Source organism: Carassius auratus, unplaced genomic scaffold (genome assembly GCF_003368295.1).
Source record: "Carassius auratus strain Wakin unplaced genomic scaffold, ASM336829v1 scaf_tig00017072, whole genome shotgun sequence".
In the NCBI taxonomy this organism is placed as follows: Eukaryota; Metazoa; Chordata; class Actinopteri; order Cypriniformes; family Cyprinidae; genus Carassius; species Carassius auratus.
Window position 1 is genome coordinate 122,501 of NW_020524738.1, and position 22,997 is coordinate 145,497.

The 22,997-nt window shown below is 40.0% G+C and overlaps 2 protein-coding genes across 3 annotated transcripts in view; both read left to right on the plus strand.

Annotated features, from left to right (window-relative positions):
- LOC113075480 (GTPase IMAP family member 4-like) overlaps positions 1 to 19,593 on the plus strand; it is a 24,585-nt gene extending 4,992 nt beyond the window's left edge. For both annotated transcript variants that reach the window (XM_026248199.1, XM_026248200.1), the window contains exons 3-6: positions 1,948 to 2,022; positions 2,212 to 3,075; positions 6,244 to 6,462; positions 19,356 to 19,593. In XM_026248199.1, coding sequence (XP_026103984.1) covers positions 1,948 to 2,022; positions 2,212 to 3,075; positions 6,244 to 6,422 — 1,118 coding nt within the window. In that variant the 3' untranslated portion in view covers positions 6,423 to 6,462; positions 19,356 to 19,593. The remainder of the gene's footprint in view (positions 1 to 1,947; positions 2,023 to 2,211; positions 3,076 to 6,243; positions 6,463 to 19,355) is intronic.
- LOC113075488 (GTPase IMAP family member 4-like) lies at positions 18,797 to 21,178 on the plus strand. The gene is made up of 2 exons (XM_026248206.1): positions 18,797 to 18,839; positions 19,356 to 21,178. The coding sequence occupies exons 1-2, from the start codon at positions 18,797 to 18,799 to the stop codon at positions 20,162 to 20,164; spliced, it is 852 nt and encodes a 283-aa protein (XP_026103991.1). The 3' UTR covers positions 20,165 to 21,178.
- Positions 21,179 to 22,997: the final 1,819 nt, after the last annotated feature.

The following is a 22,997-nucleotide window of genomic DNA, read 5'->3' on the forward strand; positions in this document are numbered from 1 at the left end:
AAAAAATGTCTGTTAGACAAGCTGAGATGCAAATAGCTACCGTCGGATCATCAGGATGGAATGAGAGGTAGAGTTGAGTGTCATCAGCATAGCAGTGGTATGAAAAGCCATGTTTCTGAATGACAGAACCTAATGATGCCATGTAGACAGAGAAGAGAAGTGGTCCAAGAACTGAGCTCTGAGGCACCCCAGTAGTTAGATGTTGAGACTTGGACACCTCACCTCTCCAAGATACTTTGAAGGACCTAACTGATAGGTAAGACTCAAACCATTGAAGTGTGGTTCCTGAGATGCCATTTGCCAGTAGGGTTGATATAGGAGGATCTGGTGACTAACCATGTCAAAAGCAGCGGACAGATCAAGCAGGATAAGTACTGAAGATTTGGATTCTGCTCTTGCCAGTCTTAGAGCTTCAACAACTGAGAGCAAGGCCGTCTCAGTTGAATGTCCACTTCTAAAGCCAGATTGCTTGCTGTCTAAAAGATTGTTGTGTGTGAGAAATGTAGAGACTTGTTTGAACACAGCTCTTTCAAGTGTTTACCCAATGAAAGGAAGAAGAGAAACTGGTCTGTAGTTCTCTAAAAGAGATGGGTTGAGGTTGGGTTTCTTAAGTAGTGGAGTTATACGTGCCTGTCTAAATGATGAGGGGAAAACACCAGTGTGGAGGGAAGTGTTGATGATGTGAGTGAGTGCAGGTACAACTGACGGAGAAATGGCTTGAAGGAGATGAGATGGAATAGGATTAAGCGGGCAAGTAGTAGGGTGATTAGAAAGGATGAGTTTTGAGACTTCTGCCTCAGAGAGTGAAGAGAAGGATTTTGCTGGTGATATGAGCTTGACTGATTGTGGTGTGGAAAATTGTGCACTAATGTGTTTAATTTTATTAATGAAAAACATTGCAAAGTCGTCAGCTATTAGAGATGAAGCAGGAGGGGGAGGAGGAGGACAAAGAAGTGAGGAAAATGTTTTAAAAAGCATGCGAGAGCTAGATGAATTGTTAATTTTGTTATGGTAGTATGTCTTTTTAGCAGAGGAGACATTAGCAGAGAAAGAAGATAGGAGTGACTGATACACAATAAGGTCAGTAGTATTTTTAGATTTGCGCCACACCCTTTCAGCAGCTCTAAGCTTAGAACGGTGTTCGCGTAGAACATCAGATAACCAAAGGGGCAGAAGGGGTGTTACAGGCTGGCCTGGAAGATAAGGGCCAAACAGTGTCTAAACAAGGTGTAAGAGTGGAGCAGAAAGTATCAGTAGCACTGTTCGCGTCCAAAGATGCAAACAGTTTAGGGGAAGGAAGTGAAGATGAAACCATTGCAGATAGCCGGGAGGGTGAAAGTGTGCGTAGGTTACGTCGAAAGATGACATGTGGAGGGGTAAGTGATGTGTGTGTGTGTGTGTATATATATATATATATATATATATATATATATATATATATATATATATATATATACAGAATTTGGCACTTTATATATATACCGTATTTTTCGGACTATAATTCGCACCTGAGTATAAGTGACATCAGTCCAAAAATACATCATGACGAGGAAAAAAGCATATATAAGTCGCACTGGACTATAAGTCGCATTTATTTAGAACCAAGAACCAAGAGAAAACATTACCGTCTACAGCCACGAGAGGGTGCTTGATTTGCTGGTTCGTGTGTTTGATTAGGTTTGAAAACGTTACTCATATAATATTTAAGTTATATATTATTGTAAACATATTTATATGATTTTCTGTATTTATTAATGCTTCCCCCGTCACATGCCTGTGTGATCTCAAAACTGTTTGGCTGCTCTCACGATTGACTTTTGCCTTGTGTGATCTGAAGTGGGGTCCAAGATCGTTTCACTTTTAGGTCCTCCAAGGTTACATGGTAAATTTCCACTGCGAGGGGAAATTGGCAAGGTTCAAGTTTAACTTTTTGTCTTGCTTTTCTAGATTATACAGAAAGACAAAGAAGAAGTAACCAACAAAAAACAAACTACACAGACATAATGGCATCTAATTATGAAGGTTAGTGTAAATCAAATGGCCTAATATGATACCTTACACTGTAATTAATTTTTTTATTTCAGTAAAATAAACTTAAACTGTGTTTATCCAATTGATTTATCCAGTGCATGTGAAATAATAAGTGAACTGGTGATTAAATAGTTATAATTCTGGAAGCATGTACAAATCATGAAGAGCTGTGTTTGACAGGTGATTCACAGGGTCTGAGGATTGTGCTGCTGGGAGTCTCTGGTGCTGGAAAGAGTTCAGTAGGAAGCACAATACTGGGTCGAGATGTGTTTAAAGAGACTGGAACCACAGAGAGTGAGATACAGAGAGGAACAGTAGAAGACCGAAACATCTTTATCATTAATACTCCCGGTTTCTTCAACACACACCTGACTGATGAAGAGCTGCAGGAGCAGATGATGAAGAGTCTGGATCTCTCTGATCCCGGTCCTCATGCATTCCTGATCATCATCAACCTGAAGACCTTTGAAGAGGACGAGAGGAACATCTTTGAGAAAATAGAGGAGATCTTTGGAGTTCAAGCTTTGAAGTTCACCATGGTGCTGTTCACTGGAAGAGATCAAATCACAAAGAAAGAATGGCAGGAAATTGAACTCTCTGAAAAATTTCAGAGACTAGTCAGTAAATTTAGATTACAATATCATGTGATCAATGAGATAAAAAAAGATCATATCAAAAAGCTTTTAAAGAAGATTGATGAATTCATCAAACAGAATGATGAGAAGCATTTCGACTCAGTTTCCCAAAAAAGGAGCACAAAAAAAAAGAAGAATAAACAAGAAAACCCTGGAAAAAAAGAGGAAGAGCAAACAATGCAGGGGACTTTTGAAATGAACAGGGCAACAGAAGAAGGATTAACTGTGATTGAACCAACTTCTGTAAATGAAGAACCAGGTCTACAAGAGATGAACTCATTAGATAGATATCTGAATTTCTCAAATGAAGGAAAGGGAGAAGAAAAAGAAGTCAAAGGACAGGAACACAGCTTGGAAAAGAGCCAGAAGAAACAAAAGACAACGGAAGGAAAACATCCAGCTCAAGCAGGTGAGAACTTTTAATAAACTGACTTTACTTTATTTACAAATGTTGTGAAACCTTTCTAGAAGCTCTAAACACAATATCAACAGTGAACAGTTGTGCTACAGGGTTTTCTAATCAATCTCTATAAAATGTAAATCTATAATACTTTGCAACATCACACTGTTATCAGTAATAAGTATTTTCTCATAATTTTATATTTGTTTCTAAAAGTCCATTAAGCTAAAACATATAAAACGTGGTAAATGCACAGATATCTTAATCTTGATATGTGTCTTTTTCACACTGTGGATAATTGAGGGACTCAAAAAAGCTTCAAACGCTCACAATGCTCAAGAAGAAAAGAGAAGATGCATTGAGAGCCGAGGATATTTGAACAGTATAATTGATACAAGTTGCACTTATTTTAAATATCTTATGTACAGTAGCTTCTAAAAGGCAGTACTAAATAATACAAAAAGATATTTAGCATCCAACTCAAGTGTTTAAGAAGCCCTTTTTAATTTAAAAAGTATTTCAGATGAGAATGTAGTTGTTTAAAACTCAAATCTGCTTTTTATTTATAAAGACAGCGTCTATTTAAAAATGTGGTTCACTGATTTCGGAGACGGTGAGCTCCACGCGATCAGCGGCTAGTCCTTCTGATATGTGCCGCTGGCTCTGATGTCTCTTTTGTGGTTAAACATAAAATATAATTCATTTTGGGTAAATCTAACAGGTTATCTTTGGTAATTGCAGTAGCATGATGTTATCAAGTACGCTGCTGTTTGCTGAATTACTGGACTGTCATCATTCCGTCCGCAGGAGATCACACTCCTGAGTCGAATTTGCAATGTCTGAACAACCGAGGATGTAAATCCGAAAATTCGGTACTGTGTATTGAGAAAAGCGTGCAGACCTACGTCACCTAGGGTTGCCACCCATCCCTTAAAATACGGAATCGTCACGTATTTGAGAATAAAATAGCGCGTCCCATTTTGAATCAATACAGGACGTGGTTTGTCCCGTATTTTCGGAGTTGTCTTCAATGCAGCATCTCATGAAGATCATCCCATTCTGTGAAGACTTGTCCTATTCTGCCCCTGATTGGGTAATACTCGCTGCCATCGTTGGATTGATTGGTTTGTTTCAGGTTCACGGCCAATCAGAGTCAGAGGAGGGCGGGTCTCTTGGTAGAGAGTCGATTTGAAAGAATGGTGGAGGCTGCTCCAAATACACACCACCACCCCCCCACTCGCGTCCAGCGCTGAACCGAAAGCGGACGCAAACATATCGACGAGAGTGGGGTTAATCAAATACTTGGAAGTGTCAGCGGAAATTAGTATCAAGCACAATTTGTCGGCGAGTGTTCTGTTGCACACGGTGGCTTGTCAGATGTGCGACAGCATGCCTCGGGAGAACAACATTCATACACTTTATAATAAGGTTCATTTATTAAACATTAGTGTATTAACTAACATGAATTAACAATGAGTAAGAAATACATCTGTTACAGTATTTATTCATCTTTGTTAATATTAGTTAATAGAAATAAAGCTGTTCATTGTTTGTTCAGTTTAGTTCACAGTGCATTAACTAATATTAAAAAGATTATAATAAAGTATTATTAAATGTGGAAATTAACATGAACAAAGATGAACAATTGCTGAATAAGTTCAGATCATTATTAGTTAATGTTAATTAATGTAGTTAACTAATGAACCTTATTTTAAAGTGATAGCGATTTGTTTATTACGGTTAAGGTGTACAGTCAGAAACATAAGCAATAATTTAATAAGAGAAGATAGATCACGGGTTTTCAAAGTCTAAGACAGAGGGCCTCCCTTTTGACACAGCTTACTCAATGGCGCCCCCCCCCCCCCAAACACACACACGCACACACACACTCAGCTGGCCACATTGGTGGATTCGTCGATCTGGAGTGCAAAAAAATGGGCTGTTTCTGACACTCTCTAACACTTGCTCCTTCACATCCTGTGCCATGTCTGAGATGCGCCAACTTATTGTGTTGTCAGAGAGTGGAACAGAATCGAGCTTAGAAGCCGCTGCCTCTCCTAGCATCACGGAACATAGGTCTTTTGCTTCCGGCAGAATTAACATCTCTCCAGTTGTATGTGTTTTGCCTGTCCACGTAAATCCTAAACTCAAATACTGATCATCATATCGTCGTCTTTTGGGTTTAAGCCCTGAAGTTGAAGGCTTTGAATCACCCAGAAACTGCTCCACTGTATTAATAGGCATATACCTGTATTGGCGGGCTTACCAAACATCAGCAAATTCACAGCTACGGCCTTCTGGATGAAAAATGTTTCTCATATTTTTTACTTTTTAATTTTTAGTATAGTTTAAGTAAATACGTTCAAATATAATAAAAATACTTATAATATTTAAACTCAATTATATTTTTTATTTATTATCATTTTGGCGCCTCCCCTGACATGCTCTGGCGCCCCCCTGGGGAGGCGCGCCCCACACTTTGAAAACCCCTGAGATAGATATATTTAATAATAAAAATACAGTGCCTATATGTGAAGTAAAAAAACAACTTAAATAATTTAAATGATTGCATTCTTCAATAGGCTACTGTAGAATTAACAAAAAACATTAACTTACTAATAAAAATAAAATAAAAAATAAATAAAAAATGTGTGTGTTTTACATTAATTTAGAAATGTTTGTAGATCGATTATTTATTATGTGGTTTCACTGTTTGGATGGTGTTACTGTCTGAAAACAATGACAAATATTTTATCCAAAATCTGTGTTCACGCCACCTTATACAATTAATAAAGTTCATTAGCAATTAATATTTTTATGAAAACATATTTTAAGTTGTGATTTACCACCCCTGGCACGTCATCGGACCTGTGGTCATCATAGCCCCGAGGGGAGGGGTGCCCCCCCCCCATGTTTTCATAGATGAGCTGCAACAGCTCAAACACCTCAATCACACCTCAATCCATGTGATTGAGGTGTTGCAGCTCATCTGTGAACACATACTTTTTTTTTTTTTTTTTTTTTACATATTTGACCATTAATTTTCAGTGATTGTCATTGGATTAGCACATTCAAAAGAGCATTCTTTACAAGCCCTTTCAATTAATTATGAATGTTGATTATTGTATAATATAGAGTTCTTAATGGATATCTGTGTGTTTTATCTCTGTTTGTCAGGAGGAAGTCAGTATGTGGTGGATAGAATCTTGTGTTCAATATTTGTTGTTCTTCTGCTGGTCTTCATACTGCAGCAAAACTCCATCACAGCAGAAAGAGACCAGTTAAAGAGTTGTAAGAACACAATTCAAGAGTTCAATCAGACGATCAACAGCTTACAGGACAAATATTCTGATTAAACCGAAAAAGACCAGTGGTATCAGTTCTCCAAAAACCAAGGTAAGACCAACTCTGATGTCTTCAAATCTTACTCCCTGGATGTGTCCTACATGATTTCTTTCATTCCTAATCCTACACTTGCTGCTGCTGCTGCCCTCCTCAAGTCACAAGCAGATCTACATGTATTAAAGCTAGGGCCTGGGAAATAAATTGATGCACCGCAAATCCGAAATTATTCTGCATTGATTGTGAGATTTTAGAGGAAAAAAATAAATAAAAAGTAATAAGGTTTCCTGTGGGTTACCTGTATTTCTCACCTTATTTATGTATTCAAGATATCTGATAAAAATTCACAGTTGAAAAAAAGAGCAGTAAAATACACTTTATTTAAGTGCACTTAGTACACTTCCATAATGTACTTAAAGTGCTCTATTTTTGTCAAGTCAAGTCATCTTTAAACTTTAAACAAAAAAGATTGTGTCAAAGCAACAGAACAACATTAAGACATCAGTGATGTTATCATCTCAGTTTAGATAGTGTCTGTGCATTTATTTGCTATCAAGTCAATGATATCTGTTACGTACTTGAAAGTGTCAATATCGCTGTAGATGAAGTGACCCCAACTAAGCAAGCCAAAGGCGACAGCTGCAAGGAACCGAAACTCCATCGGTGACAGAATGGAGAAAAAAACCTTGGGAGAAACCAGGCTCAGTTGGGGGGCCAGTTCTCCTCTGACCAGACGAAAACCAGTAGTTCAATTCCAGGCTGCAGCAAAGTCAGATTGTGCAGAAGAATCATCTGTTTCCTGTGGTCTTGTCCTGGTGAACCTCTGAGACAAGGTCTTTACAGGGGATCTGTATTTTTTGTGCACTAAGTTATACATAATATACTAAAAATTATTCTTTAGTACTTCTTAAGATCATCTAAGATCATCAACTGTGCTATTTTGAGACACCTTGAATATTAACTGAAATGTGCTTTTAACATACTTTCTCTAAATGTATTTAGTTACCACTTACATGGCGAAACCTCCATAGACATTGAGGGGGACAAGTAATATAATTAAAATAATTAAAAGTGGCCAAACGTCGAAACTTAAGAGCGAGGTATGGAAGTTGCAAATCATTTAGTATTAGTCAACAGTTTTTTATGTAAAAAATATGGTCATTTTGAAAGAGAGTAATAAATAAATAAATATATAAAATACACTAAATTACAGTTCACTAGTTCACACTTGCATATAATTAGCTGAGGTATGGTATGCGTATTTGGCGTGCTGTCCGGGGAAGGGCTCCGAGCTCGGGAATGGCCCGAACCTAGAGTACCCCCCATTCCCCGTATATTATAAAGTGAACTTGAAGTGAGGAGATGGGGTGGAGGAGGGATGCTGATAAACCGTCAATGGATAGAGGTAAGTCAGCGATATTTATGCTATGGGATTGATTACTTGATTGTGGTCCACCTGTGTTGATTAGGCTAAGTATCTGACGCGCTCCTCCCGAATCTTTATTGATAATTACATTTCACTAGTTCACGCTTACATATAATTAGCTGAAGTATGGTATGCGTATTTGGCGTGCTGTCGGGGGAAGGGCTCCGAGCTCGTGAATGGCCCAAACCTAGAGTACCCCCCAAAAAGGCAAATGTACAAGAGGACAGCCGCCAGTTTAAAGAATGCCCCCCCAAAAATGCAGAGTACTGGCGGGGGCTGATTTGGTTTCTAAGAAGTCGTCTCGTTGGCAGGCTGGAAGGGCCTACGCACTCCGGAGGGAGCGACTTGGGCGTTGGGAGAGTAGGCCCTACCGGCTGCAGCTAGTGAACTACGTGGTTGTTGGCGCCCGGTCGGTAGGGCTCGAGCCGATGCTCAACTGGAGCTTTTTGGCGTTGGAACGGTGAGCCCTACCGGCCGATGAGGAGGAGCAGCGTGGTTTTGTTTTCCGACCGGGAGGACCCGAGTTGCCTCGACCGGAATAGGTCACGGTGTCGGCGTACGGGCCCTACTGGCTGATAGCCCCTGTTATTCAGTGGGTGAAGGGACTAACGCTGACCGAGAGGGCCCATGAAGCCTCCGACAGGAGATTGAGACTCAGGATGACGGACGTCTGGGTCCTCTCGGTTTGGCAGATAAAAAGCTTTTGGGCTGGCCGACAAGGGACGACTCTGGCGACATCCGAAGGGAGATCCCGACTCACGGCATCGGATGGATGAGACTCGCTTGCGGCCAGCAAGCATAGGCCCGTCCGGGAGACTCTCGCCAGACGTCTGAAGGGAGCACGCGTGACAGACGGGTAAGCCTCGGCGGACAGGGAGGGTTTGAAAGGAAAACCCGACTGGGAGGACTCTCGCAGCATCCGATGGGGCCTCTAACTCAGAACATCGAACGGGTAAGCCTCGCCAGACGGGGTTAAAAGATGTGCGAGTAGCTGAGGGTAGCTTTTTTTTTTTTTGCAGGATTTGGCGAGAGGATGAGACTCGTAGCGTTGGACGGTTAAGCCTCGCCTACCGTCAAATGGAAAGGTAAGTTGCGTGGCCGAGAGACTTTTACCGACGTCCGAAGGGAGCACACACATCGAACGGGTAAGCCTCACCGACCATAGAGTGGAAACGTAAAGCAAGTCTGTCCAGGAGGCTCTCGCCAGCGTCCGAAGGGAGCACACACATCGAACGGGTAAGCCTCGCTGACCATTGAAAAGGAAAAGGTAAGGTTGTCTAACCGGGAGGCTCTCGCCGGCGTCCGAAGGGAGCACGCGCATCGAACGGGTAAGCCTCTCCGGATGGCGGACAGAAAAAGTAATGATAGGTGGCCAGGAGGCTCTTGCCAGCGTCCAGCGGGGACAAAACTGGGTTAGCCTCGCAGGCCGTAGGATGGAAAAGGTAAGTTTGTGTGGTCGTTAGGCTGTCGTCAGCGTTTTATGGGAGTTTGCTACTCCCGGATAGAACGGTTAAGCCTCGCTGGCCAAAGGACGGAAAAGGTAAGGTTGTCTAGCCGGGAAGCTCTCAACTACATTCAATGGGAGCCCTGACCGTGCATTGGATGGGTAAACCTCTCCGTACGTAAGACAGAATGGCAAAGCAGGTAGCCGGGGGCTTTCACCTACGTCCGAAGGGAGTGTGAGCTCCTGGCAACGAACGGGTAAGCCTTGCTGGCCGCAAAATGGAAAAGGTGAGGTTGTCTGGCCGGGAGGCTATGGCCAGCATCCGGTGTCTTTTTCTTTATTATTTAGTTATTTTTTATATTCATTTTTATTTATTATTATTATTATTATTATTTATAAAAATTTACGACACCAGATGGGTAGTCTCTCCAGCCATCGGAGGAAAAATTGAGATCGTTTTATCTGCAAAGTGCCCGTTAGTGTTCGGCGAAAGCGTAACTTGCGGTATTGGATGGGTACATCTTGCCATTGGAGGGAAAATTAGTTTGAGCTGCGATATACTCATTGGTGTTCGATAGGTAAATGTCGCTTTTTTTTTTATTTAATCTGCCTTTTTTAATCGGGTAAGCTTCGCTGGTGGTCGGATGGAAAGTCCAAGATTGATTAAAGCACTATTCGGACGGGACTAGTTTTCTAAACTACGTTTGAGTTTCGATTCTTACCACCTGACGTCTGTGATTTTCATGTACCGATTCGGACGGGACTAACATCTCTGTGTTTATCACAGAGGTGGGAGGGTCTGATTTGTGCATCTGGGCGTCACAGAGATCACGCGCTCTGTATGCGTGCATTGCATTCATTCAGAATGATTGCCTTAGTATTATTACACAATAAATACTAAATGGCTAGTATAACAAAACCATGTTAATGTGTGATTCCTTTAGTTTAACTTGTTTTCCTTTTTTTTATTAAATGTAATTAAAACATTATGTAACGGAGTAAATAAATGATCGTGAGTAATCTTACCTGATGCTGATATTACAATAGCCGGTATTAACAGTTTACGCGATCTTGCTCTTGATTTTATTATTTGTATTATTTTTTTATTATTATTTATTTGCCGCTAAGCAAATCTATCAAACATCCGCGCGGTAAGAGCATCTACGGTAATTCAAGTTGGCCAAAACACACAAGGAAACGCGTTGTGAAATAAAATATCACCGGCAATCACAGACATTCGCATTCGGACGGGATTAGTTTTCTCAGAGGATCACTGAGTTTGCTGAAAAACGGTAGGTAATTTGCTCTGGAATTATCACAGAGGTTGTGTGTGAAAAACACAGACGTGGCAGATTCGGACGGGATTAAAATCACCAAGTACGTCTGTGAAACGCAGATTCTTCTAACGACCCCATGTAAAACTAGTCCCGTCTGAATAGGGCTTAAGTGGGAAAGCATCTGGCAGGATTTTAATACTTGCGATGTCAGACGAGTAAGCTTTGCTGATAGTTGAACAGAGAATGCAAAGGTTGTTTCAACCGTGAGCCTCTTGCAGCGCCTGGCAGGGAGTTCGATACTAAGGATGATTTGTTTGTCTACGAGGGTAGACGCTGTGAGGCTTACTTGAATAATTGTTTAGCAAATCCAATGAGCTGCTTCCGATAATGAGTCTGAAAAATCTTGGTGCAGTCATAGTATCCGAAATTAAGTGTGCAAAAATAAATTGGATTTCCTGTGCCAGTTTACCCCAAATAGGTGCCATGTATCGGTGATGTGGTCATTGTCAGCACGTGAGATCGATGGTACATATCGACGATGTAATCGTGCATGGGTGGAGTAAGAGAAAGATTCTTTATACTGTCTGAGCTTACTATTTGCCATTTTGACCATGCAGGTGCATGAAAAGAGCTTATGGAATCCAATAATCGAAAAAATATACTTCTGGACGTACTGATACACTGGTATTAAGTATAAAATACTATATTTAAATACTGCTAGTTCATGTAGTTGGCACTACTATCATCTCGCTTTTTTTAAAAAAATTTTATACGGGCTCACATCATCCTTTGAGAGCACGGGCGAGCGGGAAATGCAGTGCTGAGATGGGATAACGGAGCGGTTTGATAGCCGAATTATGGTAGGCCGCCTAATGATTATTATAAAAAAACGTTGGTTGGAGAATGGGCCTAATATCATCTTGGCTATTGTCGATACATGATGCTATCAACGCAACCTCGGATGCATGGCATGCCTTTAGGCGGAGGTGACTTGTGTGTTTTTTTTTGTTTGTTTTTTTTTATATAATATATTTAGGTCTAGGAAAGGCTCCTGCGGGAGCAGATACTGCGCGGCAGTGAGGAGGTATAGGAAGGCTCCTGCGGGAGCCAGCACTGCGCGGCAGTGAGAAGGTATAGGAAAGGCTCCTGCGGGAGCAGACACTGCTGCGGCAGTGGTGAGAACAGGAAAGGCTCCTGCGGGAGCAGACACTGCTACGGCAGTGTGGAGGTAAAGGAAAGGCTCCTGCGGGAGCAGACACTGCGCGGCAGTGAGGAGGTATAGGAAAGGCTCCTGCGGGAGCAGACACTGCTGCGGCAGTGGTGAGAACGGGAAAGGCTCCTGCGGGAGCAGACACTGCTGCGACACTTGTTGCCTGATTTGACTTTCTCGAGCCTTGTCCACCTTATTATGTTCCTGTTGGAAAAGCATCTTTCCTCTTATTTGGCCTCCGGGCTCTTTAGACGGTCTCCCGAGCGGATACGTTTGGAACGCTGTTTTCACGTTGTATTATGGGCTGTGGAAACAGAGGCTTTTGGAAACGATTGAGCGTGTTTAGTCTTGTAAGACATTGTACCGAAAGACATGATTATAGCGGTAACGTTAACCCCTAACCAGACACCCCCCATTTTTGGCATGGAGGCAGAAATTACATACCCAAAATAAAGAGGTTTCTGTTCATGATTCTTTCTGACTAGATCCATGATCAACATTTGTCCACGAGCTAACACTTTGGCGTTTACCGTTCAGGAATAGGAATAGTTTTCCTGACATGATGGAAAATTATCACTGGAATGATGTTTTATCGAAATATTGGTCAAATATAAAAGCCAAAGTCTTTAGACTTCAATTGATGCGAGGTTTATCCAGATCAAGTAAAAGAGTGATGTTTAACGTGCTGTGAAAATGAAACGATGGTAGACTAGGGCCATTGGCGATGCTTGCAGCAAATGTGTTAACAGCAGTTATGTGCTATTCGCTTCCAAGTGGTTTCTAAAGATATTTACTTTCCGTTTTTTTTTTTTTTTTTTCGTATTACGGTCCTTAAAAGGCGACGGTAATTTTACTCACACTTGCTATCCTGCATCAAAACACGAGGGCAGATGCGTTTTAGATTAATTTTGAGTGATCACGCCAGTGAATGGTGAAATAGGTCCCTAAATGATTTAGTACTACCAGATAGAGCTGTAGTCAAGTCCGGCTTTGTCGAGTCCAAGTCAAGTCCAAGTCCAGGACTAGTCGAGACCGAGTCAAGACCGAGTCCAAAGAGGTTCGAGTCCAAGTCAAGTCCAAGTCCAAAAGTTTCGAGTCCAAGTCCAAGACCGAGTCCAAATGAAAGAAAAAAGGGTCCTCTTCAAGACCACACACTTAACTACTGATAATGTTTGTGATGCGAGAGAAAGCATATCTCCTATTCTAAGAAAATCATTTTACATTATTATTTGTAATGATCAAAAAGCATGTGCAAAGTAACAACTCTGTAGGACAGGGGTCTCCAAACTACATCCTGGATGCCCAATGTCCTGAAAAGTTTAGCTCCAACTGGCCTTAAAACACCTGGAAGATTAGTGTGTCTAGTAAGAGCTTGATTAGGTTCAAGTGTGTATAATTAGGGTTAAAGCTAACAGGGGCGTTAAACAAGATCCTGGGCCCTATGCATAGGCAGTCCTGATGGGCCCCCATAGCCCCCACCCATGAAAATATCCAGGTAAAAAATATATATTTCAGATTCATACTTTTCAAGGGCCCTCTCTTCCTTTGGGGCCTTGCTAATGAGTACTGGTTTTACCCCCAGTCCGACCCTGGGAGCTAAACTTGGATAAACAAACAAAGTTTGGAACTGTAAGGTCAAATAATTTTTATGTACTTTATTTTTTGTTGACATTATATCTGTGGTCAAAAATGTATATGACTATGCCTAATTGGCACAGTGCACAGACACACGCAAAGCTCGGGATATGACAAATGCGCGCAGCAAGGCTAGAATGGATACGTTTGGCTCTGCTGGACATGCGCACATAAATACAGCGAAATTTTTGTCCTACTGTGCTAGATCTTGCATAGACTAGTCAAGCTCTGTCGGAAACAATCGACTACTCCAGCATGCATTAACCATAATGCATACAAAGTGTTTGCAAGTACGACGTGAATTTTAGAATTACAATATTGCGTGGAGCTGTTACTATATGACCTTATCTATGTTGCATGTAAAAATAAAATATGTAATGTAATAATTAGGGTTGTGCCTGAAGCCGAATGCCTTATTCGGAATGGCACGGATAATGGCTTAAAAAACGAATAACGCTCAAGGAATAATTCTGCCTGAATACTCGGCTGAAGCTGACACAGTCTGGTGTTTGCTAGATAACAGTTGAGCCAGGGCATCAGCGCCAGAAGTGAATGAATGTAAACTTTATGAGTGAAAAGAGAGCAAATCAAACACCGCATTGTTGTCGCCTCTGTGCATCTCTCAGAAATCAGAGCGTTGCAAGAGTAATTTTACCTATAATAATACATCATAGCTACACGTTATATTATTTTTATATATTTAAAAGGCAAATATTGAAAGCTTAGGCTACCATGATACGAATGAATGGAATAAGCACAGCGCGCTCACCAATCAAACAGCCGCGCTGCGCGTCTCAGTCTCTCAAAAACCAAACCAGTTCTCTCTCAGGAGTAGGCTAATAATCAGCTTAGATACGGATACATTGTCTACTTGTCCTACATGTTTGCATATTTACCTTTTGCTGGTTTGCGCGGAACACACACATCTGTTAAGTGAAGTTCATTAACATTAAGACTCGCTCAAAGTTTTCTGCGTAATGAAAATGTGCGCATTGAATGGATTCAGTCGTGTTCAAATGATCACTAAACGTTTGTCATGACATCTCTCTGCTTGCATGATAAATATTATTTTAGAAATTAATAATTATTTCAGTTTAACATGACATACTTGTTCAGTGATAACTACGAAAAAATATATAAAAAGTCATAACAGTCTTATCAAGTAACTGTACGATGTTATATCCGAATGCAGATAGGAAAATTTTTGTGATTGTTACAGATACAAATACTGGCTGTTACATGAAAATGTAAATATGTAATGTCATATATAAAGTTTTTAAAATGTACATATGTAATTGTTGCATAAGGCTATACATTAATACGCGTTTATTGAAAAAAAAAAAAAGGCTATCTAGGTGTAGACGTAAATAAAACACAATCGAACATGTAGAAAATTAAATTAGAAACATCTAAACTTTTCAGGTCGCAGTAAGTGCACCGCTGGTCATGCACATCCTTTCCCGGAACAATACTGAAAGCTAAGATGGAGAAACAGATGATCATAGTTGTACAAGGATAGCCATTTTTTAAATGAATCTATTATCAGAGAACTGAAAGGGATGTTTAGTGCTGGAAATCCATTTATTCTTTGCTGAAACTTCTGCGTCATCATGGAGAGCGGGTCATGGTTGCCCAGCAACAGCAGACGCCACTGGAGCGCAAGCGCAGGCTACAGAGTGCTTTGGAAATAAGGAGAGCGGCGCGCCTAGCGTTTTCCACACGTTTTCAGTCGCGACATCATGCAAATGTGGTTTTGTTTTGAAGGAGAAATTTTTTATTTTATTTTTTTTCTGGACTCGGTCGAGACCAACTAGAAGACTTGGCGAGTCCAATGGCCAAGTCCGAGACAAGTCCGAGTGCAAATTCAACGAGTCCGAGACAAGTCCGAGACGACAGAAAAATGTCTCGAGTCCGGACTCGAGTCCAAGACCGGACTCGAGTACTACAGCCCTACTACCAGAAGACTTGCATGGAAATTAAAATTTAAAATCAAGTTAAGCATTTAGCAGACTCTTTTATCCAGAGAATTACAAGGTTTTTTTTTTTTTTTGAAACTTATGTCTGTATCATTTCGGTGAGGTTTAAACGTGCGCGGTAAGGCGAATGTAACAATAATAATAATAATAATAATAATAATAATGTATTTTATTTGTAAGTACAAACGCCAAAAGCAATACGACAATTCATTGAAGACAGACAGTCTTGAATAAATGTGACTTAATAAACTTTTTTAAATCGCCCAGCGTTGGTGCATATCTGACGTGCAGAAGAAGTACATTCCATAGCTTAGGGGCTTTATGTGAAAAGGCTCTTTCCCCCATGGTCTTTAGCTCACATTATGGCTGGTGAAGTGAAAGAGAGTTAGTAGAGCGAAGAGAGCGTGATGGAATATAAGGACTGATGAGTTCACAAAGATACTCAGGTGCAGTCCCATGGAGTGCCTAGTATGTTAAGATAAGAATTTTAAAATCAATTCTCGCATTTACAGGAAGCCCGTGTAATTGTGAAAGAACCGGTGTAATGTGTTCACGAGGAGAAGTACAAGCGTGCGGCAGAATTTGTATATACTGAAGCTTGCTCAACGATTTAGCTGGAAGGCCTGAGAACAAGGCATTGCAATGATCTAACCTAATGCCTGGCTTTGTGGTTAAAAGTGGCATCATCATCCGACAGAACGTTGTATCTGTAGTCCAAATCTATGCGCGATCCACACCCCGGATCAGCGGGTGGCGGTAATGTAGCTTTACGCTGGTTTGCCAAAACCTCCATAAAACACTAGTAGAAGAATACGGAACTAGGTCATGACGTCGTTTAACAAAACTTTAGCCGCGAAACTGCTTTTAGATGCAACACTTTGGATGCCAACTGCCGTAAAAATCCAATGAAGAAAAAGAAGAACCTGTTTTTAGCGTCTTCGCCTGGAAATGTATTGGTCTGCACCGCTAGAGGAAGCGGCCTCAAACTGCCACTCGGCCGGAACGCCGTGGTGAAAGACTGAGCCGTGGTGACTGTTCAGCCCGGGCTGGTTGGATTCTTTCTGCTGCAATCCAGCGCTCGACGAGAGCTCGGTCTCGGGCGGCATGGTCGTGTATCGAGCATGGCGTGCTCGGAGTTTGCACGGTCTATTGGCCACGATGTGTGGCTTGGCGAGGATAGCAGCTGTCGCAATGACGCTTAATGCTGCTCAACGGCGGTGTTTGGCTAGGTAGAAATGATCTCGGGTCCGGCAAAAGCAGCAGGTCTTATAAATCCCCTGTGTAGCACTCTTCGTTGGTACGAAAATTGGGTCTGTGATAAGGTGACTGACGAAGCGAACCAGCATGCTGATAAACCGTCAATGGATAGAGGTAAGTCAGCGATATTTATACTATGAGATTGATAACTTGATTGTGATTAGGCTAAGTATCTGACGCGCTCCTCCCGAATCTTTATTGATAATTACATTTGTTTCAAAATGTGTTAAAAGTTGTATTGTAGACAAAAACCATGATGCTAATATACTTTTTATATATTTAAAGATAGTACATTGCAAATTTACTAGCAAAAATGTACTATTATAACAGTGAATATATTACAAATAAAATAAAATATACTTTTTTTTTTTAATTTTCACAAGGGCCAATATCCAGAGTTATTCAGTTACTTCTAACAGTACATTGACTGAACTGCTAAAAGAAAGTGATGATGGGATGTGCACGAGCAGAGCAGCTGGACTGAGTCTCGTGCTGCTGGCCTGAGACAGCATAGTATTTTAAGAGGTGTAACATTTTCGTCACACGCTGGAGCTATTCGGACAATCATGAAGCACTGGATAGCTGGCAGAGCACATCTTGCTTTTTCAGACCGATGACCTTTATAAAAATCAACGCGTTTCAGAAGGCAGGCGATAGAGGAATCAGAATCAGAAAGAGAATCAGAAAGAGCTTTATTGCCAAGTATGCTTGCGCATTACAAGGAATTTGTTTTAGTGACATAGGCTTCCAGTACACAGAGACAACAACACACAGACCAAGAAAAAAAAAAATCAAATAAATACGTGTATAAACAATTGTTCTATAAATGATAATGGAATAGGATTGAGTGAGATGCTGGGATGAACTAGGATGGAGAGGTAACATATAAATATATTTTTTTTTTGCATAAGCATAAGTGGGGAACATTTAACTGTTCATGAGGTAGATTGCCTGGGGGAAGAAACTGTTCTTGTGCCTTACTGTTCTGGTATTTGCGGCTCTGAGGCGCGGTCCAGATGGCAAAAGTTCAAAGATGGGGTGACTTGGATGTGAGGGATCCAGAGTGATTTTCTGAGCCCTTTTACTCACTCTGGATGTATACAGTTCTTGAAGGATGGGCAGGGGAGCACCAATAATCCTTTCAGCAGTCCAAACAGTTCTCTGTAGTCTTCTGATGTCCGATTTTGTTGCTGAACCAAACCAGACAGTTATTGAAGTACACAGTACAGACTCAATGACGGCTGAGTAGAACTGTTTCAGCAGCTCCTGTGGCAGCTTAAACTTCCTCAGCTGGCGAAGGAAGTACAACCTCTGCTGGGCCTTTTTCGAAATGGAGTCAATGTGATTGTCCCACTTCAGGTCCTGAGAGATGGTGGTTCCCAGGAATCTGAATGACTCCAATGTGCGTAAGATTACATCATAATCCAAGCTCTGCTCAAATGTTAACGCTGAGCAGACTTCTTGGGCTTTACCAATGAGTTTACATTGCAACAACAGTGGCCAAACATTACGTGGCCATTTTAATGTGGCATGCTCCTCCCCTTACCCACGGAAATTGGCAACTGATCTGCAATACCCGCTTCACTCACCTCTGGCAAAACTCCATTTGATCTGATTACAGATAGCCTACGTGGGATAACACAAGTTTTGTATTTTAAAGAGAACCAGTTCTACACAAATTCTGCACAAATTCTGAGTAAAAAAACCAAAGACTTGAACTACTTCAGTCTGTGTGCACTGAATTTATTTAATACCCGAGTTTCACAATTTGAGTACTCCTCAAAACATTAAATCAATCCAAGCTGAAGAGCCAAGTGTGTATTTTTGCATCAAATATACTTTGTCAGTGCACTAAAATCTATTTAAATATCAGTGGTATTTAGTATACTTTTGCAATTGCACTGAAGTACTAATGAAGTAGAAATATAGTATATAATTTTTGCTATTTTATTAATGGGCACAAAAAAATAATGTACTACAAATGTACTTCGCATTTGCTGTCATTTAAGTATTTTTTTAGTGCGTTCAAGTACACTTTTATACCTGGGTTGATTAATTGTGAACAGGGGTATCCCAAATTTACTTAAGAACTAGAAATGGCTCCATAGAGTAGCTATTGCTACGAGAGGGATATACGCAATACAGTATTCAGCAGTTAGAGAGATGAAGTCCATGGCTTATGTAGAGTTTGTGATTGGCAGCAGCTGTGTGTGTAATCATCCAGTCATCCCAATGGATGCTGGGATACGTAGTCCGGGATGACATGCAACAGTTTGTGTAGTGTGAGAGCCAAAGTAACAGAAGGGTGACCTCTGGTGGCAATCGGACAGAAGTCAATTGATAAGATTTGTGATACTTCCAGTCTGTTTTATAACCAATTTTAAGCTTTTAGTGCTTACTTATAAATCGTAAAAAGGCCTTAAACAAACCTGCCTTTCTGATCTGATACAACTGCACATTCATCCAGGTCTCTGAGGTCTGCTGACCTTATGTTGCTGGCAGTCCCTAGAGTAAGACCTTTGCTGTAGCTGGAATGCATTACCATTATCAGTGAGGATGGCCCCAAGCTGGTCTTAAAACACATTTTTATTCAATAGCATTTAATTTAGTTTGAGAGCTGAGTTTTTTTCTTTGTCTTTTCTGTTTTTAAATGTGCTCTAGAAATAAACTAAACTTGAAACATGTTAATATCAGCACCATTTGTCTTTTTTATCTTCTACAGTCTTGCAAGATCTCAGGATAATGTTGATTGGTAAAACCGGAGCTGGAAAGAGTGCATCAGGAAACACAATCCTAAAAGGAAAGATGTTTAAAGAAAAACATGATTTTGAATCTGTGCCATATACTAATACATGCCAAAAACATCAGCAGAACGGGATCACTGTGATTGACACCCCAGGGAAGTTTGATACAGACATAAGTGAAGATCAACTGAAGGAGGAGATGGAGAAGTGTGTCAACATGTCTGTTCCTGGTCCTCATGTGTTTCTGCTGGTCATCAGACTGGATGTGAGATTCACAGATGAAGAGAAAAATACTGTGAAATTGATTCTGAAAAACTTTGGAGAAATGGCTGATGATTACACTATGGTTCTGTTCACTAGAGGAGATCAATTAAACAAACCCATAGATAAGTTTCTGACAGAAAATATACAGATGAATGAGCTTGTTAGACAGTGTAAATCCAGGTATCATGTTTTCAATAACAAAAATCAAAAAGCAAAGCAGGTTGATGAACTGTTTGAGAAGATGGTAAAAATGATGATGGAGAACGGTAGAGAGCATTATACAAATATGATGTACATGGAAGCTCAGAAGAGGCAGAGAGAGGAAGAAGAGAGACCGAGTTTGAAAGAAGAAAACACTATAGGATTATGGGGGGTTGTAGGTGTGGTAATAGTAATATTAATTGTAATAGCAATAGTTATGGTTTGCCTCAGTGAAGGTAAGACTGCAGACTGGAAAGCTCAAGTAGGAGAGGCTAGAAGGCCTATTATAAAAAAGGATAAGGGCATTTTTTTTAAATGTTAATTGACCTACATTTCAAATTAAAAACTTCCCTGCTGAAAAAAATACTACAATCACATGTTGCTCTGCCCACCCCCATTTCCATTTGTTTATAATAAAATGGAGCTTATTAGTGTAGATGCTTGAACATGCGCATTATTGGTTATGAATGTTCTACACTGTTAGCGTGTACGACAGAAATAGTAAGCACTAACCACAGTGATTTTAGTTAGAAGGGGAAACAACAGTCGAGGAAAACAAGACAGGACCACAACTGATGGTACAACAGAGATTGTCAGAATAAGAAAAACAATTCAACTTATGTGAAAACAGGAGGATTTGAATAAGAAAATTATGAGAATGCTGAAAGAAATGATTGAGTTGGTGAACTTTAATTTGGAGTTGCAATCTCTCCCAAATGATGTCAGAGCTTTAAGACTGCAAACAGCTACCACAAAACCTGTATAGCCTTAAAAGGCAGAAATGAGATATACATTCTGTTAAAGTTTGCGCAACAGTTAAAACTGCCACATATGTATGCTTTTTTTTTTTACAGCATTGCAGAACAGACCTTCTTTCTAAGCTTTGTATGGTAATATATTTTATTTAATCTTAGTTTAAATGATGTCATAGAGTTTAGAAATAGTTATTTGCCATAGCCTACACCTTAAGATGTTGAAATTATCTAGATTAAAACTAGAGATATATTAACCTGCTTTACTGAAAAAAAGATGCAATTGCTTTATCTGAACTTGTGCCACTGAAAGGTTGTTACTAGGTTAAAGGTCATGCTTCCTGTAACTCTTGCAACATAGATTCTTGTGTGTGTTTGTGTGGGTGAGTGTGTTCACCAAAAGAGGAACTCAGAAGAGAGAGACATTTTGGGTTGTGTGTCTATAAAACTGAGGGGGTTAGAACACATTCACTGCTGCAATTTGTGGTGAAGACTTTACCCTCTTTACTTTTATTATTATTTGCTTATGAGTTATTGTTTTAATAAAGCGAAACCATTTCCTATGGTGATAAACTTCTTTTAAACAAGTCTCTGAGTCATTTATTAAGAGTAAAATTATTATTTTATTTTATTCCTGAACCTGAATTATGAAGTTCCACAGCGACAAAGACTCAACTGAGCTGATCTGGGCTCTACTACTAAGAAGTATTGAAGCCTCTATTGCATCTGATACATAACAGAGATAAGAAGCAATGTTTACATACTGCATTTGCTTGTGGGAAACAAAATGGTGCATCTGATACATAACAGAGATAAGAAGCAATGTTTACATACTGCATTTGCTTGTGGGAAACAAAATGGGTTTTTATATATATTCTTTTGAATAATTATACAACAATATATATATATATATATATAAAAGAAAAAAGTACACAGTTACCACCTGTAACCAGATGATGGTAAATGAACTGAAGGCACACAAGAGCACACCAATACAGACATAAAAATACATACACATACACATACAATCATACACATACATCCCAGAAGACCATGAAAAGACAGTTATATATTATATATAGGTTGATAGATAATATTTTTTTAGTTGTCTTTTAAAATTGGAGATAGAGGGCAACACCTTAAGGCCATCATCAATCCCGTTCCAAATCTGCTGCCCCCTACAGACAACGCTCATACTGGCGTCAACATGTCGGCGATATTTTCCAGATATGAGTGAATTGGTTCTCGTTTGGTATGTGTGCTGGGGGCTGGAGATAGGAAGAAGGTTTCAATCTAGGGTTCAGATTATTAACATTTTGAAACATAAAAAAGGCATTATGATATGTATTTAGCTCAGTTAGTCTTAGTAACTCAAAGTGATAAAATAGAGGGCGAGTAGGAGCATTTATCTCTGACCAGGACAGAGCCCATATGGCTTTCTTTTGTAACGATGCAAAGTTTTTAAGATGACCTGTGAAGGTGTTGAACCATATCACAATACAGTAATTAAGATGTGGTTCAAAGTAGGGGTCGATTTTTTAAAGTCGACTTTTATGTGATGAAAGTCAAGGGGTGGTGTTGGCGCAGTGGAAAAGACACATGCCTTTGGTGTGAAAGACCTGGGTTGGAATCCACTGTGAGACACCAATGTGTCCCTGAGCAAGACACTTAACCCCTAGTTGCTCCAGATACACTGGTGTGCTTGTGGGGTCCAAATATCAATTCTAGACATTCTGAATTCCTATTAATTTTGTCATTGTAAGAAGAAACATTTCTTTTAATTGGAATTTCTTTTGTTAATGAAAAAAAAAAAAAGATTTCTTCCATCACCTGGTCATATGTTAATGTATAAGTACATGTTTATACACACACTTACACTGGTCTACCCTTGTGGGGTCCAAATATCAATATAGTTAAAAAGTCTTCTAGAATGTTTAGTGTTCTGTTCAAAATCAATGCACTGAAGTTCGTTCTTTTTATGATTAAACATCTGATTTTGCACATGAATTGGTGATGTGTGTCTTAATGAGTACAAACATATTGTTGTTCATGAGTTTACTGCTTAGGGTTTGAATTCACAATTATTAAATGTAAATCATGTTACAGGTTGATAGTTGGCATTCTGCCAATGTGACCTTTGAACACAGCAACAAGGAATGGTGAAAAGCTCCAATACAAGGGTAAAAGACACCGGAGCTAAAGAATGACGAGCGCGCACAGCACATTGTGTTGAGTGCATCTGAAAGCTGTGACGCTTAAACGTGGGGAAAAAACATTGCCCAAAATAAAGAATGGCTATCAATCAGATTACAACATTTGTGTGTGTTTGCGTCAGACTAGTGCATGTTTACATAGAAATAAAATGGAATAGTACTGCATTTGAATGAAGAAGTGCACTTTGTG